Source organism: Sinocyclocheilus anshuiensis, unplaced genomic scaffold, assembly GCF_001515605.1.
Source record: "Sinocyclocheilus anshuiensis isolate Anshui unplaced genomic scaffold, SAMN03320099.WGS_v1.1 scaffold1075, whole genome shotgun sequence".
In the NCBI taxonomy this organism is placed as follows: Eukaryota; Metazoa; Chordata; class Actinopteri; order Cypriniformes; family Cyprinidae; genus Sinocyclocheilus; species Sinocyclocheilus anshuiensis.
This window is the reverse complement of record NW_015544163.1, coordinates 1,907,506-1,926,831: the sequence shown is the minus strand read 5'-3', so window position 1 is coordinate 1,926,831 and position 19,326 is coordinate 1,907,506. Positions and strand designations below refer to the sequence as shown.

The window sequence follows — 19,326 nt, the reverse complement described above, 5'->3', positions numbered from 1 at the left end:
AATATGGGGTGCTGTGTGTACATTAATGAGGAAAAAAAATTAACTTAAATTATTTTAGCAAATGGCTGCAATAGAGTGAAAAATTTAAGGGGGTCTGAATACTTTCCGTACCCACTGTATATATATAATAGTATACAATAATTATGTTTACAAGTATTATTATAATAAGAAATATAAAAAAATAGCCATAAAACAGCTATATATATATATATATATAGCAATTATAATAAATTATAATAAAAATATAAATTAAATTCAGCATAAAACAACATTTATATACATATATAAATTATTTAAAGTACATGCTTGTAATATACTATATAATAAAAACATAATAATAAAAATCATATACAAAGGAAAGCATACCTTCAAATGTTAATCTATCTGTCTGTCTAATCTATCTATGGGGCAAATCACTGAGAGACATAAATAGCAACAGTGCCAAGGTTCTGGTCTCAGTTGATGACAGAAATAGCTCCACAATGGATCATGCCTCCAGGGGGCGGAGTCTAACTGGCCTTTTTCTGTCAATCAGAGGTGTGATTCTACACTTCCAAAATTAGCAATTAATGAAGATATTGTGTCTCTTCAATAATTAACAGCATCTACATACATTAAAGTCAACAGAAGCGATAAATCGAAATGAATGCTAGCATGATCAATACTGATCAAAATATTACAGTAATATTTTGTAGTAGAAATTGATTCCTGAAGTTCCCATGCACTGTTTTTAGCTTGTTACTTCAAAGCTTTTAATAAAATGGCTTTTAATAAAATGGACAAAATGGCAGTGCCTTGTGTGACACATTTTTGAATCTGAGAACCAGGATCATATCCGGGTGGTAATTCCTCAGAGGAATCATTGGTATCAGAGTTAGGACGGCGTAAGAACATCACATGGAACCGAGGAGGTAAAGGGGATTGAAAGCATGACTCGTTTCTGTAAAGCCACATAGCACTGGCCTTTTTATGGAATAAGCACTTGGCTGCCCGTCCCACAATTCCTAGCAGATGGAAGTCCCTAAAGAGCAGGGGCACCGCATGCCTGCTGTACTACATTGCTGAAAGGTGGGGAGAGCCCTTACTCGTGGCGAGTACCCATATCAGATGTATAGTCAATAAGGACGACTTCCTCCGTTACTCATGGTTCGCTCTTAAAAATAAAGATTCTTTATTGCTATTGATGGTTCTATGAAGAACCTTGAACATCCATGGAAACTTTTCATTCCACATAATGTTCTTTATAGTGGAAACAGATTCTTTTAAAATGTTCTTTGCACTAAGAACTGCTCACAGAAAGGATTTTTTAGGAACCCAAAATGGATCTTCAATGACATCACTGTGAAAAAAAAACAAACAACTGGAACCTTTATTTTTACAGGATTTCCATCCAAGCCGAATATACGGCAAATGTAACCTTGGCTTGAGAGAAGTTGTTCCAATCATGTTTTGAATTAATTATTTCAGCTATCAAACACCATGCTTGCAAAATGTCTTGAAGGAGCATCCTAATATGCAAGATAAGTAAAAAACTCGTCACCTAGAAGACATTTTGATATGGCTAAACAGGAGGAAGGTGAGGAAGGCGAACAGATGCCAGGTCATAAGGTCGTAAACCTTTGGCCTACTACAAAGCAACTGGACCCAGATTATGTTTTAACAAATGAAGTCATGCCCCACTCTTAAGAAGAACCTACGTCAAAATCATGATGCTTGTTACAAAGAGAAAGACAGTATAAAACCATCGGATATGACAAAATGTGTTTTGTTTTTCCACTTGTTTAGCGAAAAGTGACCTGCAACAATCTTAAAAATAAAGGTTCAAAAGGGGGGTTCACAATGATGCCATAGAAGAACAATTTTTGGTTCCCTAAAGAACCTCTTAGTTTCTTTTTCAAAACATTTCTTCAAAGAACGATGAAGAACATTTTAAAAACCTAAAGAACTTTTCCTACAATTAAGAACACTTTGGAATGGAAAGGTTCCATGGATGTTAAAGGTTCTTCATGTAACCATAGATGTCAATAATGAACGTGAAATGAAGATTGCCAAGTCTCATGGAAATTTCTTAAAGTTTTATCTGCCCATAATCAGATTGAAAACTCCTTTTCACCAATAAATCAACTAAAGCTTAGAAGCATACGCACTAATTTTAACTGTCATTCAACAATGACACTAAAATCATCTAATTGTTGTCCATTTGAGGCAACTAGCACTTCAGTTCTCTAGCTGTACACACACTAATGCAGCAAGACTGGCATAGATGGCCGCGACTCCTCCTGCTGAGATAATGCATGTCCTTATATGGCCAGTGGCTGGGAATAAATAAATTGTGATTGTGTCAGGGTGACAGCAGCTGCACGCTGGATCCAAAGACAAGCGTGGATGGGAGGGGAGAGAGGAAGAGGACGATGGGGGAATCTATAGTAGACAGTGTCCAGTTACAGGACAACTTCCAATCTTAGACACCTGACGGCAGCCTGGGCCCACGAAGGCCCACGCCGGGCCCGAGAGGAACCCAAGGACGGAACAAGGGTAACGGCGGCTGCCAGAGCCCTTGGAAATCACATCCAAAGCTGGAGTAGCTGGACTTTTATAGCTGACGCTCTTAAAAAGAAAAGTTCCCAGCTTTCGCTGCAATGTCATTTTGGATTCCCCAAAGAACCTTTCAGTGAAAAGAAGTTCTGAAAATAAATTTTTAAAGAAAATTTAAATCATCTGAAGAACATTTTTCTCCTATAAAGAACCTTTTTATGGAATGGAAAGGTTCAATGGGTGTTAAAGGAATCACTGATGCCAATTAAGAACCTTTATTTTCAAGAGCATGGGTTTAAAGTGCAAGACCTTCTTGAATGAAATTGAATGGTTGGATTTAGTTGTCTCACACTGGCAAATCAATAAAACCAAAGTTGTGAATACAAGCACCTCAAACGTCATATAAATACCATGGGACGATTCGGGACTCAAGAAGAGTTGGAAACAGGAGCAGAGCGACTGGTTAACAGTCGTCCCAAGGCTCTAGCTCTTTCCATAAGCTGATGCCATGCCTCACGACAGCTGACACACAATGCATGGGCTGAAACGTCTACCGAACGAAAATAAACCCCCTGTTGTTTGTCCCACTATGACACAATCAGGTACTAAGAGATTCTACAAGTTTAAATTGGAATACATATCGTAAAATTTTAATGATAAAGGATTCGTTTAGCATTCAGACTTTTTGTTAAACTGCACATGCCAAGTCCTAAGATAACTCATCCTTGTCCAGAGTTATTATTGAACACTGCGGGTTTAAATAGCTCAGCAGATGGTGACATGGCCCATCTCCTGATGGTGACCGTCACAGTTTTAAGGCATGCTGCCATGCCTAATTCATTCAAACGTCCTATAGTTTCATATCAAAATGACTAACATATTGCACAAGAAGAACAACCTTAACATGTTTTCAACTTTCAGTTTCAACCACTCTTTGAATCCAAGCGTTTTCCCGCTAAAACTTTTCAAACCACTAGATGGGAAATGGTACTCTTGACGACTTCACAAAGTAAACCTCATCTCAGATCCGTATTACTGAACTGAGCAAACTTTAAAATGCTCTTACCTGCTGTGGCCAGTGCCAGCAGGGGCACAAAAACGCAGAGCAAGACTAAGACCTTCATGCTGCCTGCCAGGAGACTTCTGGTAGCCTCTCTGGCTATATATACTGGGCTGATAAGGTCAGAGGGCGCCAGCAAGAGGATGGTCTTACAGACAGGACTACATGGAGGGGACTGGTGCCGTAGGTGTCAGAAAAGGGCGCACCCGAGCAGCTGACTGTCTTTTAGCAGAGCCATCATGGCAGTGACGTCAAATCAAGGGTGTGCGGCCATCTCCAGCACAAGAGCGCTTTGGTACTTCAGCTGGTGTCGATTTTGGCAACTGAAAAGGAATGTTGTACAAGAGGTATGACAAGACAATGCTATTTGTGACACGGCATTCCACTTTCTTTAAAAAGACACGATGAATTTGATTAAAAAAAATATATATATATATACGATTAATTAAGAATTTACTTGATGGTATGGTTTCAAATAGCTTGTTGGGCATTATAAACTATTGTCCTATTTAAAGAGCTTTAACCCGATCACAGGCTGGAGTCGGTGCTGTTAATCACCAGCAGTCATGCTGGGTAGGATTACAGGAGTTGATAGTCGGGAATAAGGTGTAAAAGTCAGCATCATCATTTCCTCGGAGAGTAGAGATTAACGCCTTATTACACAGCAGATGCCGACTCCAGCACTTCACAGGCAGATGAACTCCCTTCATTAATCTGTGAATACACTATAAAGTGTTCATGGAAAAATTCACTTGTAAAAGACAAACATGAAACAAACAGCAGGAGGTTGTTTCTGTTGTTCTGGGATTTCGAAAAATTATGCAAATCCATTATAAATTAAGCAATTTAATAACAATAATAATCATTTACAACTAATGAACTGCATGACCCCTACATCCTGTGATTCCCCAGACATGCTCATTGTGAGCTTAGGCTAGAAACATAACGCAAGTACACGAAAGCAGTAGTCCAGTGAGTGCTTGGCCAGTGGGTGCTTGCATTTGGTTAGTAGTTTTAGACAATGCAAGATGTATGGAAACCTGTTTCCAACACAGATTTAAAAACAATATAAAGGTAATGAGAGCTTTTTATTCCTTCTAATTATGGGGGAAAAGTCAGAATTACGAAATATGAACTCATAATTTTGAGGAAAAAAGTCAGAAATGTGAATTAAGTCGCAGTTACATTTTTTTTTTAATCCCATGGCGGAAACAAGTTTCTATGTAACTTTGCGTGTTGTATCAAATTTATGGGTAGGTTAGGACTATGTTTGACAAAAATTTAAAAAACTAAATTTCAAGGAACACATGCAAATCTTGGTTACTGGTTAGCCACCTGAACTTACGACTTTTCATGAGCTTCTAATTTGGTGCAAGGTGATGATACACATTCTAATTTTGAATTTACTTAAACATTGTTTGAAAATTCAGGTAAATCTTTTGTAGTCTTAAACCATTGTTTAACCGTTTAACCAGTTTTAACCCATGCCAGTTTGCGCCCCTTGACACTCGCTTTGCTGATTAAAAAAAAAAAAACAGCTTTTTAGCTTACTTATCGCTTAAATGTCAGATTTTCAAGGAAATCGTAAAATGTTCTTTGAGTACTCAGGGATTTACTCACGTACAACACACTCCAATAGTACCCGAAAGAAATCAAAGCTTGTCATCCTATTTATGAGGTACCCAAGTGCAATTCAAATGCCACAGCTGTACGTCATTTATATTTAAAAATATTCCTTTGAATGTTAAAGTTGAACTGATTTGTTATTTGATATGTAACCTAGCAAGCTTTTTATAATGTTAATTGCTAATGTGAGTGTAATGCAGGCAAAGCATACCGTACAATGCATACTGAAGACAGAAATATTTACACGACACACTGAGAAGTTGTAAAAAACAAAGTAAAAACTTTATTATTCTGTTTTTACAAAGGCACAAGCCTCTTTTCCCCAGTTTAAAAAAAAATACAACAGCTTCTCAACCAAATGGACTGACTGTCCCACATAAAGAAAAACAACAAAAATATAAACAAAAAAATATTAAAAGAGATGACAGACAATAAAAGAGGGAGAGGATAAGAGACAGGACAAGTCTGGAGACTGCGGAGACGGCCAGAGGACGTGTGGTGTGCCAGGACAAACGTTGAAGGTTAAACACAGCCGTGTGGTTCAAAAATCACAGCGAGAAGAGCTTCGGTCGAGGACAACATCTCTTTGAAAACAAGAGTCGCTCCTCGTTATACTACAGTAAGTGCTTCAGGTTCATAAAATCGCCCCCGTTCCCCTCGACACACCCAACCTCTGATATGTCCTCAAGATTTCTTACAGTGATTTCTGTGAGTAGAAAATACACAAAAAATAGACACCCTGTGGCTTCGGTAGAGGAAATGTTCAAACGCGGGAGAGGGAAAGAGACTTTTTCGCTAAGACAAAACCGTTATTACAGACTTAAACATGAGAAGACAGCACGAGCAGGACACTAGTCTCTACGACCCATTATCCAAAATAAAAACGCACGAGTACAAAAAAAAAAAAGACCAAAATTAGACCAGCCTGTTCTTCTGGAAGCCCCGATTCCCTGCAGTCTTCGCCGCAATACGAATGACAAGGTTCAGCGTGCTGACAGCACCTGATAAATCCAGAAGGAAAACGCAATCTGTCCAGCAGCAAAAAGATTCCCTGTAATATTCCATAAAGGGAAGGGGGACATGCACACTTTGAATTTTCAGTCAAAAAAACGAGACACCTCTCACCTTAGTCTATGGCCAAATCTTGCCGACTTTAGCGTCGACAACTCAACGCAAAACACAATGGTAGACCGTTCTGGAATGTTTGGAACGTGAACTGTGAGAAGAGATGAACGTGGGACACCGAGTCTTAACGGTGTCCTCCGGCCTTGCTCTCTAGCGCCCCCTTCAGGGCTAGTTTAAGGCAGGCCTCTGTGCCTCATTGTGCACACCGAAGCTGTTTTAAGGCAAGCCACTGGCCATTGTTCGGCACAGGATACGCTCCGTCTCTCAATCCCACCAGGGGTATGAAGAGCTCACAATATCACATGGCTTATCCCAGGAGTGTCCAAGCCTAGTCCCAAAACCAACGTCCTGCAGAGTTTAGCTCCAACGTGTCCCACTCCATACCTGTAGTAATCCTGTATAATTGGAGTTGAAGCCAAACTCTAGTGGACAGTGGCCCTCTGGGAGCTGGATTGGACATCCTTGGCTTATCCGGAGAGCTCACGCAGGAGTAGCACCACCTTGCACATGATTATCTGCGGCATGTACGAACATCCTCGTCGTACGCCGAGAGATACAGGGAAATTTAAACATTCAAGCGAGCAGAGTGAACCAGCGAGTGCATAGAGCTAGAGCGCATGATTACGGGCTAGTCACTCTTCGGTGTCGCCGTAAACATCGTTACAGAGCGTCGGACATGAAAAATGGACAGGACAATACTTCCGGGAGAAGACCAAAGGGGTCACAAAGTTGCTCTCAAAGGGGGACGAGAACCAAAAGAGCTGCATAGGCTGAAATCGGGCCACGACAACCCTGGTAGTGCTATTTTCACACTTTCTCAAAAATACAAGACCTTTACGTTTACATTAGCGAGTGTGCTAAAAGCGACACACAAATTTCCTCGCAGGTACGAGTACCTGGCGGCTAGCTTATTCCATTTGACACACAAACGACAAAAACTCGTCCAGAATTTCAAAATCAGATCTGTGAGGACAGGACCGGGGGGCATTTGACGCGACGGTGGGAGTGCTTCACCCTACACCAACAAGCATACTGGGAACCCAGCCCAGTAAAGGTGAGCGACATTAAGTGCACAAAGTCCCCCCTCTTTGTGTAATAACTTTGCGTTATTTACAAAGTGCTCGAAGCCCCTCTAAGCAGTGGCGGTCTTTGTCCCTCCATTGACAACATGTTAATCAAAGGTGCCCACCAGCAAATGGAAATCTAGGAGCGTGTCTGCGCCAAAAAAAAGAAAACAAAACAAAAAAAGGTAACATTTCCTCTAAAGTTTCAGAAGCCATGGTGAGGAACAGGTTTCTGAAGTCTCATTGGCTCACAGCGATGCTTCAAGCCTCCCCAGAATGGAAAGAGTAATATGACGCAACCAGAGGGTGGCGGGGCAAAGGGTTCATTTTGAGAGATGAGACGCGGTAGTGGGTTTCTTCCAATCAGAACACTCTACTGCCCTCTTATGGGCAGGATGTAGAACAGGAAGTGACGAAGCAGAGGCCTAGAAGACCTGTGGCAGATTCCGATGGAGATTTTGTGATTCTCTCACAAAATCGCTTACCTGGGAGCGTGCGTTGTGGAAACAGAAGACAATTCGACGGAGTATGAGTAAGAGCTGTATAATATGAATGTATCAACAAGTTACCAGAGTGCTATGGGGTTATAGTATATGAGTATGTGCGAGTATACATAAGCGTGCTCGTTCTGTTTGCGGCACATTTCCTGTAACATTTCCTTTTTTTCTTGTTTTTGTTTTGTCCCCCCCCCAAAAAAAACCTTCAAGTCATTGAGTCTGTGTGAGTGTGAAGAAGACAGCGACAGGAAGAGAGGAGAGAGAAAGAAAGAGTATTTCTGCGGGAGGCCCTTTGCCACAGACCCCCTCACCCCCTTTCCGCGCCCCCCGTTACATGTGGTGGGGCGATTTGGGAGTGGGGGTGACCGTGGCAGTTAACAGTCCTCAGATCCTTCGTTGTCAGAGGCGGTGTCGGAGTCGCCGGTGTCTGTGAGGACACGGCCCGGGGTGACGATGACTGCCCGGCGCTTTTCCTCCTCGGGCAAGACCATCCTGTCCTGCGTGCCTTCGATGTGCTGGATGGCCTGCGGGAAAACAGGAAGAAACTGTCAGTTGACTTGCTAAACATCCAAATTATTCACTTTATAATCCAAAATAACTAGCTTTACATTTGGTACAGTCGCTACAATAGATCTAGTCCAACAACAGACAAGTTGAGGCGTGGAGCTACATAGGGTGTAACAGAGTTCTGCAGGGATAACATTTTTGTGGGCCAAAACCTAGAAATGGGCATTTTAGCAGTTCTAGTTCCATCATTCTGATGTCAATGGGTTATTATGAATGGATTTTTGGTTAAATGCCTTAAATAAGGTCTGTGGTTAACATAAGCTCAAGATATTTTCAAGTTTTAATCTATGACTTCAGGTGCAGTTCCCTAGTGTCCACACGAAAACTTCAAGTGTGAAGATGCACTTTAGGCATGGGACGATAACCGGTTTCAAGGTATACCGCGGTTTGGAAAATTCACGGTTTCAAAACCACTAAAATTTTCCGTTATACCGTTCCTGCGGTATGCAGAGTTTTTTTTACGTGTCATCAAAGACAGAAAGTGCAGGACTCCCTCAGTTGTGTGCAGCGAAGAGCGTAACGAGTCACACGACCCCTCCCCCCTCCGGTTGGTGCAAGGCTGCGAGCAGTCAGTCAGTCAGCTGTGTGTGGGATGGCCGAAGGAGGTGAATACCTGGAACTTTTTCCCCCGGCGAAAAAGATTAAGTCTGCCGTATGGGAATTTTTCGGGTAACGTAGACTCTCTTGTGAACGCTCGTACAACAGTTAGCGGAAGCTAGAGATTACGGTTTATAAAGTTTTAAATATGGTGTTTTTGTAAGAAAAATATCATCGATTAACTTCAGGAGGCCTTTATTAACCCTCCGGAGCCATGTGGAGTACTTTTTATGATGGATGGATGCACTTTATTGGACTTCTATTGGACTATTGACTATAAACAGCCATTCACTGCCATTATAAAGCTTGGAAGAGCTAGGACATTTTTTCTTACAATTCTGTATTCGTCTAAAAAAAAAAAATCATATACACCTAGGATGGCTTGAGGGTGAGTAAATCATGGGGTAATTTTTTTTTTGGGTGAACTACCCCTTTAACACATATATATGGCCACTAAGCCACAACATTTCTACAGTGGGAATCTGGTAGTTAAATCTCATTCCATCAGGACTTTCTCTCTTTCAAGACTTTCTCCTTGAGCTGTGCAGGAATGTGTTTTACCTGCACAATGGTGTCCAAGTTCTGTCGTGATGTGGATGCTGTGTTGATCACAGAGGTGGGGCCCATGGTTACCACAGTGACATGATGGGAAGGGGGCGGCGGCGCAGGGGCGGGAACAATTACTGTGGCGTGATGAGTGGGCGCAGGCGGCGTGGCAGGAGAAAACACCTGAGGAACACAGCAGGACGGAGGGTTACGATAAATTACAGAGACCTTTTCTATGAACAAAGTGAACAAGAAATCAGAACCGACACTTTATTTATGTATATATTTACTTAATGTATATGGTCGTATTGTATATGTTTCATAAGTACACATTGTTCAAAAGAGAAAAAAAAAATCACTACTGGTCAAAAGTTTGGGGTCGGTAAGATTTTTATGTTTTTGAAAGAAGTCTCTTATGCTCACCAATGCTGCATTTAATTAACTTAAAAATACAATAAAGTTATTTTATGAAATATTACTGCAATTTAAAAGAACTATCTGAACTATCTATTTTCTAAAAGAATATATTTTAAAATGAAATTTATTTCTGTGATGTAAAGCTGAATTTCCAGCATCATTACTCCAGTCTTTAGTGTCACATTAGTCTTCCGAAATCATTCTAATATGCTGATTGCTGCTCACAAAACCTTTAATAATTATCATAAATGTTAAAAACAGTTTTGCTGCTTCATATTTTTGAGGAAACCGCTTTTTTTTCCCCCAGGATTCTTCGATGAATAGAAAGTTCAAAAGAACAGCTTTTATTTGAAATTGAAATCTTTTGCAACATTATAAATGTTTTTACTGTCACTTTTGACCAATTTAATGTGCCCTTGCTGAAAAAAAATATATATATTTTTTTTTAAATCACACTGACCCCAAATGTTTATAATAGCATAATAGTAGTAATAGTTGTTTGTAATCCTTTATCAAAATGTAATAATTGAATAATGTTCTCTGCTTCTAAACCAGCTTCTCTTCACATAAAAACAATACAAAAATATATTACACAGTCAAATATTCATAGGTTAAATGAAGTCCCACCCTACACTATTATGTGAAAAATTACATCACTCAGAAATCTGTCACATTAAATGCAATTTGATGTCTTAACTCTTCTAATGCCCTCTAGTGGATCAAAACATCAGATGAACACTTACAAACTGCACTGCAAAACCTCCCTTTTATGATCGAGTATTTCAATCACGAATAGTATATCAATAAAAACAATAGAGTCTGTCTGACCAGCGGGCTGCGAGCAGGTGTGGTGGTCTCTTTTCCCAGCTGTTCTTGTTGCTGCTGTTGAAGACGAAGCAGCGATTGCGTCTGCACGTGCTGCTCCTGGACCTGCTGAGCGATCACCTTTAGCTGCTCTGGGTACAAGTGGGCATCCAACGAGCGGATCTAACAGAAACACACAAAGAAACAGAGGTCAACACACATCCAGAAGACACCGGAGAAAGTGTTTCCTCTTAATACTTTTTTTTTTCTTTGCCTGAGGAAGTTTCTCTAGCGCATTTCATGGATAGCAGCAGAGATTGGGGTGTAATTTGCACTTCAAGTGTGATGTTCAGAAACGATTCAAGCTCTCAGGGGAGCTGTGCACCTTCTGTGATAACTCATTAAATATGCAAAGACTAAAGCGAGCTAATTTTAGCAAGCAAACGGATGCAGCAAAAGAAAAGTTTGATAACGGATTTCACAGATGACAACTCCTCAGCACTAGGCCATGATGATGAATACAGATATGCGAGATTTAGTCAAGTAAAACTGCGAGCGACAGATCAAACAGCTCCCGATGAGCTCTACTGAAGATTTGCAAAATTTGTCAAATAACGACAAAAAAAAAATAATAATAATAATTATGACTGAGAACTCTCTCTGTAATGAGGTACAAATTAAGCTAAAAAGGAGTTTACAATCAATTAATTTAGGACTTAAGAAATCCCAACAATTTTCTTGAGCATATCCTCTACAAATACACTAATATTGAAATTTTAGCCTGTAAGATTGCATCTTATTTTATATATTTAAATATATTTTTAAAAAAGTATTATATATATTATCATTTATCTGCAATTGACCTATAATGTTATTTTAAACATAATTCTCTCTCTATATACATATATATCAGTTTATACATCTCTTAAAAAATGTGACCATGGACCACAAAACCAGTCATAAGGGTCCATTTTTTGAAACTGAGATTGATACATCATCTGGAAGATGAATAAATAAGCTTTCCATGGATGTATGGTTTGTTAGGATAGGACAATATTTGGTCGAGATACAACTATTTGAAAATCTGGAATCTGAGGGTGCAAAAAAAAAATCTAAATACTGAGAAAATCGCTTTTAAATTTGTCCAAATTAAGTTCTTAGAAATGCATATTACTAATCAAAAATAAAGTTTTGATATATTTACAGTAGGAAATTTACAAAATATCTTCATTGTTTTTTTTGGCTATTGCTAAAAATATACCCCAGTGACTTAAGACTGGTTTTGTGCTCCAGGGTCACAAATATTTAAATATCAATAATTATCAACAATCACATAGGCCAATTGTTTGTATATATATTTAAGAACTAAAATGATATCAGTCGATAAAATATTGAGTTTAGCGGACACTAATATACCTGTTCTTCCAGCATCATGCGAACGGAGCGCTCTTTATCCAGCTGTTGTCGGAGTTCGATCATCTCTCGCCGAAGATCCTCCACCTTCTCCTCCTCCAGAATGTCTGGAGATCCAATGCCTTCATCCTTCTCCTCGGCGCGCCTCCTCTTTGGGGATGAGCCGCTGAACTCCTTCTGATGGGAGGAAGAGGAGAACATGAGACGACAGGAATGTCCTCATAACAGTCATGTTTCATCTGTTATATTGATAAGATTTTATATTTATTATGAAGAGCTTCACCTGTATGTAGCGTTTGAGTTGGGTGTTTTGTTGCAGCAGCCTCGTCTTTTCCTGCTCCAGAGAAAAGATGTATTCGGCCGTCTGCTGTAAGATGGCAGCCTGAGAGAGAAAGAGATCGTATTACATCCATCTGAATGTACTGGCATGATGGACCACAGTTTCAGTCAAAGTGATGCCAAACATCTTAAGTGATGGATGCTGCAAGTACACGACCATTCATAAGTTTGAGATCAGTAAGATGTTTTTTTAAATAGAAATTAATAGTTTTATTCAGCAAGGATGGATTAAATCGATCAAACTTGACAGTAAAGACATTTAAGTTTACAGAAGATTCCTGTTTCTGAAGAGTTTCTATTGTTCTTTTGAACTTTGTTCATAGAAACCTGAGAAACTAGTGACCACAACAATACTCAGCAGCACAACTGTTTTTAGTTTATAATAATAAGAAATGCTTCTTCTAGCGCATCAAATCAGCATATTAGAATGCTTTCTGAAGGATCGTGTAACACTGAAGACTGGAGTAATGATTAGCGGTGTGAATCGGCACTGGTTTCAATTCGATTACGATTATCGTGTCAACGATTCGATTCAATTCGATTACGATTATCATGTCAGCGATTCGATTCAATTCGATTGCGATTATCGTGTCAACGGTTCGATTCAATTCGATTACGATTATCGTGTCAATGATTCAATTCGATTGCGATTATCGTGTCGACGATTCGATTCAATTCGATTACGATTATCGTGTCAACGATTCGATTCAATTCGATTGCTATTATCGTGTCGGCGATTCGATTCAATTCGATTGCGATTATCGTGTCAACGGTTCGATTCAATTCAATTACGATTATCGTGTCAATGATTCAATTCGATTGCGATTATCGTGTCGACGATTCGATTCAATTCGATTACGATTATCGTGTCAACGATTCGATTCAATTCGATTGCTATTATCGTGTCGGCGATTCGATTCAATTCGATTGCGATTATCGTGTCAACGGTTCGATTCAATTCAATTACGATTATCGTGTCAATGATTCAATTCGATTGCGATTATCGTGTCGACGATTCGATTCAATTCGATTACAATTATCGTGTCAACGATTCGATTAAATTCGATTCGATATCACGATGCATCACGATTATATCAACTTTATTTTGTGCATTTTTATTAAATTATATAAGCAGGCTACTTTTTAAAATAATTTACGTTGATTAATTCATATATAATTAATTAATTATTGTTAAGAAATAAAGTAAATATAGCTTCAAAACATACAAGCAAATATAAAGTAATAAAGGGGGAAATAGACAATTACAAGTATACCTGATATATGGCATGTAGTAACATTGGTGAGATAAAAAAAGACTTCATTTAAACTTAAAGAAAATCATAATTAACATTTTAATTTTGTGGGAGCATTTACACTTACATAAAATCTAGATTAAAGGAATTATTCACCCTAAAAATGAACACTGTCGTTACTTGCACACCCCCACAAATCTGTTTAGATCATTCCACTGCAACAAAACAGACGGTAAGTTTATCAATGAATAACGATTTATATTTCAGTCTGTTTCTCACAAAAAGCTATCATATAGTGACCAAAGACTGTAATATGGACCATATACATTACTGAAATTTTGACATCCGCACCAGTGATACTAACATGTCAAGATTTTCAACCACTTTTAATCAGTTCCATGAATCAGCTGATCTGGTTCTCAAAGCTTTTCTGAATGATTCATTCACACATCGGACTGATCAGATTCAACTCAGTGAGTAAAGGATTCAATCCCATTCACTGGAGGAGTAGATTATGAGAGAATAACCAAGAGAATTTCACACACATGACAGTATTACTGGAGAAGATTTGCACTATAGCATTATAAGTTACGTGGACTACTTCTGTTGTACTTCTAAGACGCTTCTCCATCGTTGTTTAGAGCTTAAAACAAATATGGGTTTGGAACAACCTGAGGGTGCGTAGGTATTTTCATTTTTAAGTGAACTATTCATTCAAATCAACTACTTGATTTTCACTCTTCCCAGTTTGTTTACAAGAGCTCTCTGACTCACCTTGCTTAGCTTTTCCCCGTCACTATGCGGGATGAGTGTTTTCAGAGACTGGAAGCCAGAGTTGATGCTCTGCATGCGCCGGCGCTCATTACTGTTGGCGATTTCCCGCCGAATACGCCGCTCCTGATCCCGCGCCGTCTCTGGCGTGAGGGGAATGTTTGCTAAGCTGTGAAGAGACATTACAGCACTTTAGTCTACCTTAAAAATATCATTATTACATTTAACCTCATAGGTCATAACGGAGCATGTATTACAATCATGTATTTAAAGAAATTGCAAAAAAATCCATATCATGGCACTGTTTGATTACTATATTGAAACCCCATATTATTTAAATGATACTGTAATGTACTTCGAAGAATCCCATGGTACTACCATACCATGATAATTTTCCCCATTTTAAGGTACTTTTTATCAAGGAAACTTGGCAAGATGTTTTGTTTTGGACAATGTGTCTGAAATGTAAACAGAGATTTAAAGAAAGTAGAAGAGTGTTAAATGAATTCTTTTTGTAAGTTATACTGTTTATATAATAACTAAAAGTGCTCTTTTTTTCCTTTTGCTTGCATCTCTAAAACAGGATGCAACCTTGAGAGAGAGAAACACCAGAGTGCGAAGTAGAAAACATTTGACTTTCCTGAATGCTCATCGAAGCCCATTGTCTCTAAATTCGAGCCCCTGGAAATCTCTGCCTCGCATGATCACACGCGTGCTTTGGCCAAGGAAATCAAACCGTAATTGAACTTCCTCCCTGTCTGGGCATCTCATGGGGTATCTCTGGAAAGCCTCTCTTATCAGCAGCGCCTCAGCTGCATGAGGACAAACACTGGGAACAATTGTGAGGGGAGAGAGAGAGAGGTTTCCCTGCTCGCTTCCTTACGTCCAAGCAGCTCAAAACCCAGCAAACAGATCCAATGCCAAAATCACAACTAGAGCCAACTGTGGAACGAGAGATACGTTCAGATCAGCCGTTTCCAGCCATATGCATTGAATATGACCCAACTTCTTTTATGCATGAAAATAAAATGGTCAAAAGGGAGTTTAAATCTCAGTTTGGGTGAGAGACTTTGCATTTGTGTAATTAAAGCTGCCATAAAAAATAAAAATATAACATTTACAATAGCAAATAGTAATACATACAAGTTTTATATTAAATAGAAATCAAACTATAATAACAATTTAAATTAATAATTTTTTGAAATATTTTAATTATACAAATAATAGTAATGTCTTAATACTTAAACAATAACAATAGTAATTAATAATAATTTACAACTGTTTTAATAATACTTTAAAATAATGTTTTAATTATAATAATAATAATTTTAACAAATTTGATTAAAGTTGACAAAAGGCCAGGGTACATACAAGCTTGTAATGATTTATGACAAGATTGATAAAATATTACTGAACCCTGCTCATATGTCTGGGTGTTTTTACTCATAACACGTTATGAAATAAATTAACTGCTATTAAAAAAAATAATAAAAACATGCATCCCTCAGTTTAAACTGGACTGTTTAAAAACCATGTTAAAACTATTAGAGGAGGAACAACTGCCTTTGCTCTCTACATTTTCAAAACAAAGACAACTTAAACATGGTTTTAACCAAAAAGGACAAATAAAAATGCCAGATTGCTAGTAATATGTATACTTTATAAGTATAGCAACATTTAACCAACAGCAAAAGTACCACGTACTACCTTGGTGTTTTATACAATTGCAAAACCATGCTATTCTATGTACTTTGGATCACTTCAACCGATATATACTGATAACCCATGTAAATCTGCAAAGTGTCCAGTGAATAACAGCAGCCCAAACATACCCAAGACCATACGCATCATTTGTATGCGATTTTCTTTGGGAAAAAACTACAATTCCCAGAACGCCCTGCGCTAATCGGCTCACTGGCCCCGCCCCCTTCAGAGAATGGATCGCAGACGCATTGACGGGGCCTTCCTTCAATAGCATACACACCCCCTTATTAAAATAACACCAGTTATTAATTTACTAACCTCTAAATACCCCATATTCCACTCACAATGGGCCGAAACTGTAACATCGAGCGAGATAATCAACATACTCGCTGGCCTAAATAAAAAACATCGTGTTCGCGGATGATACGGTCCGCCATTACAACAATGCGCTTCCTCCGTCCATGCGGCAGCAGCGACGCAGTCCAAATATCATCTGATTTCTCTCCCGCCGCACGCACGGCGAGATTTCTCGCGCTCAACGCCCATTTCAGCCTCGTATGTGGGGGATACTCGTGTGCAATGGCAGTCTGGAGACTTTTAATATTTGATAGCAATGAGAAACAGACGACGCCAAATACACGAGCCACAAGCATGGCCGCACTGCCCACAATAACTTCAGCCCCAAAAACACGCGAACTCGCGCCCAGACGCACTTTTAATCCACAAACCCCTCTATAAGAGGCCAAATTCACTGGTGGGACGAAATAAGCGCGGTTTGTGATATTAAATACACGCGCGTGACCAACAACGTGGTGTGCGTGCATGCAACCACGTGGTTTGTGTTTGTTAGACACAAAATGCATCGATTTCGCCAAGATATTTCATAGGTAACACTGACCTGACAAGCCAAGGGGCTTCCATAGACCCCCGCGAGATGTTTTAAACGTAGAAACCCGAGTCTCGCATGGGTTCCGTCCCGTCTTAAGCCACTAGATAGGCGCATGTACACAATAACACAGAAATCATGCATGCATGTTACTCTCGTAGTAGCGCAGCTGCTGTTGGCGCGCGATTAAAGAAACGCGCACATATATGTGCGCATTTATTAAAAGAGGCTCTCACGTACCTACACAAGCCCCCTATGACTTCTTTCTCGGTTTTCCTGAAATGTTGCAAGGAGGGCACCTTCTGAGCTGGTACCATGAAATACTCCATGCTTCTCTCCAGCTCTGGCTCCTCGGTCCTTCTTGTACTTTATCGGTTTAATAACAAAACAGCTTCTTCGTGTCTCTTTCTCATTTAAGAAGCAGAGCTGTGCGTGTCCTGCTGATTTGGGGCATGAGCGCGTAAGATGAGTGTTGAGTTGTAAGGTTACTCTACTCTTCCAGCTGATGGGGTTCCCTCGTAGTGTGTGTGTGTGTGTGTGTGTGTGGCGCTCGCTCTCCATGAAATACTCCATGCTTCTCTCCAGCTCTGGCTCCTCGGTCCTTCTTGTACTTTATCGGTTTAATAACAAAACAGCTTCTTCGTGTCTCTTTCTCATTTAAGAAGCAGTCCTGTGCGTGTCCTGCTGATTTCGGGCATGAGCGTTGAGTTGTAAGGTTCCTCTACTCTTCCAGCTGATGGGGTTCCCTCGTAGTGTGTGGCGCTCGCTCGCTCTCGTTCCCGCCCTCCTTCTGCATGTGTGTGTTTGCAGCTGATCGGATGTCTTTCAAGGCGGGAAACAGCTGGTAGGAATCACACACAGCACTGCACTACCAAAAAGCCTCCTTCCGCCGAACAGGAGGACTTGCATATAAACAAAGGAGTATTGCAACAGCGACCATGTTCTCCTGAAATCAGTTTCATGCTGATTGCATGCCAGAAAGGGTCTTGTAATGGATGCATTTAAATGCCTTTAAATATCCGCCTCGTGTGCAAGAACATTCTGTGCATAAATGCATTGTATGCGTTATAGTGTTTCTATATATTGCACGTATATATATTGTTGGTTCATGAACCTAAATATTAATTAAAACCTTGTGCATGTCTTAAAATAGTGATCTAGAGCTTTTTTTTAATTATTCTTTTTTTTTACATTAAATAAGTTTTAAAGCATGAACCTAAATAGAAATCAAAGCACGCATATTAAAATATGAATCTATGTGTTGCATATTAATATCAAAATATTGATCAACATCTGTTAAAACGATCAGTGCATGTAAACAACTAATATTTTTCGTAAGCTATAGCTTTTATTTATTCCTTTTTTTACATAATTACTGATCTGTTAAAATAATGCAGGTTATATTTGTTTATAAGCTAGCTTTTAATGATTGATTTAAAAAAAAAAAAAAGCAATAATCATGTAAAATATCGGCGCACAGAGCAATGCATAATGCATATCTGAAAATCTTCTGTCTGGATCTGTTTAAATAGATTATTTAATTAGTACGGGCGCGTTTCATTTTAAAGCGAATGTAAATGCAAACTCGTTAAAAATCAATGCGCGATGCAACTCATAATGAATGATAATATCGCTCTAGGTCTGTTATGTCGCTTGGTGAATGTAAATAGGTTCGTTTTCTTTAACTGGAGGGTGAAACATGAGGGATCAGCTGATCATGCTGGCAGGGGTTTACAACACAACACCACCAACCAGCGGAGAAGACAAGACAAGAGAGAGGGCTGACATTCACACACCATTTTGGGTGCATGAAAGTTGTAGTTGTAGGAGGAGGAACAGGAGTTACCTAATCGCATGCTCGAAGCACAAATCACACACACAGACAAAATGGGAGCGGTCATGAAGAACCCGGAAATGTGTTTTACTGGGACTCAACACAAGCTGAGGGCGAGATCATGAACGAGCATGCAGGCTGTGATATATGAACACAAACTTATGGAGGAAACGACACTGTTTCCATATTTCATCTGTTACAAGTTCTGCATGTTTCTGTGAAGCTGCTTTGAAACATGCATTGTTAAAGGCGCTATACAAATACATTTGAACTTAAAGGAATTCATAT

General features: G+C 39.3%; 2 protein-coding genes across 3 annotated transcripts in view; both read right to left on the bottom strand.

Annotated features, from left to right (window-relative positions):
• The window catches only part of LOC107695714 (sarcalumenin-like), a 23,006-nt gene extending 19,331 nt beyond the window's left edge, over positions 1-3,675 (bottom strand). Inside the window, exon 1 of the mRNA XM_016495740.1 lies at positions 3,602-3,675. Within this exon, the coding sequence (XP_016351226.1) occupies positions 3,602-3,659 (58 nt within the window). The 5' untranslated portion in view covers positions 3,660-3,675. The remainder of the gene's footprint in view (positions 1-3,601) is intronic.
• Positions 3,676-5,481: 1,806 nt separating this feature from the next.
• Positions 5,482-17,756, bottom strand: LOC107695712 (transcription factor AP-4-like). Of its 2 annotated transcripts, none has more exons than XM_016495738.1 (7): positions 17,445-17,756; positions 14,618-14,783; positions 12,535-12,633; positions 12,255-12,428; positions 10,863-11,021; positions 9,633-9,800; positions 5,482-8,431 (listed from the first exon to the last, which is right to left on the bottom strand). In XM_016495738.1, the coding sequence occupies exons 1-7, from the start codon at positions 17,531-17,533 to the stop codon at positions 8,282-8,284; spliced, it is 1,005 nt and encodes a 334-aa protein (XP_016351224.1). In that variant the 5' UTR covers positions 17,534-17,756; the 3' UTR covers positions 5,482-8,281. The 2 variants fall into 2 exon arrangements, with proteins under 2 accessions (XP_016351224.1, XP_016351225.1); XM_016495739.1 differs by lacking the exon at positions 17,445-17,756 and adding an exon at positions 17,217-17,356.
• Positions 17,757-19,326: the final 1,570 nt, after the last annotated feature.

Excerpts from the sequence above, each read along its gene's own strand:
- LOC107695712 (XM_016495738.1), bottom strand. The coding sequence starts at position 17,533 with ATGGAGTATTTCATGGTACCAGCTCAGAAGGTGCCCTCCTTGCAACAT. Across the intron at positions 11,022-12,254 it reads GCATGATGCTGGAAGAACAG|ATCCGCTCGTTGGATGCCCA; the intron begins GTATATTAGTGT and ends TGTTTCTGTTAG. Across the intron at positions 9,801-10,862 it reads CACCTGCTCGCAGCCCGCTG|GTGTTTTCTCCTGCCACGCC; the intron begins GTCAGACAGACT and ends TGTGTTCCTCAG.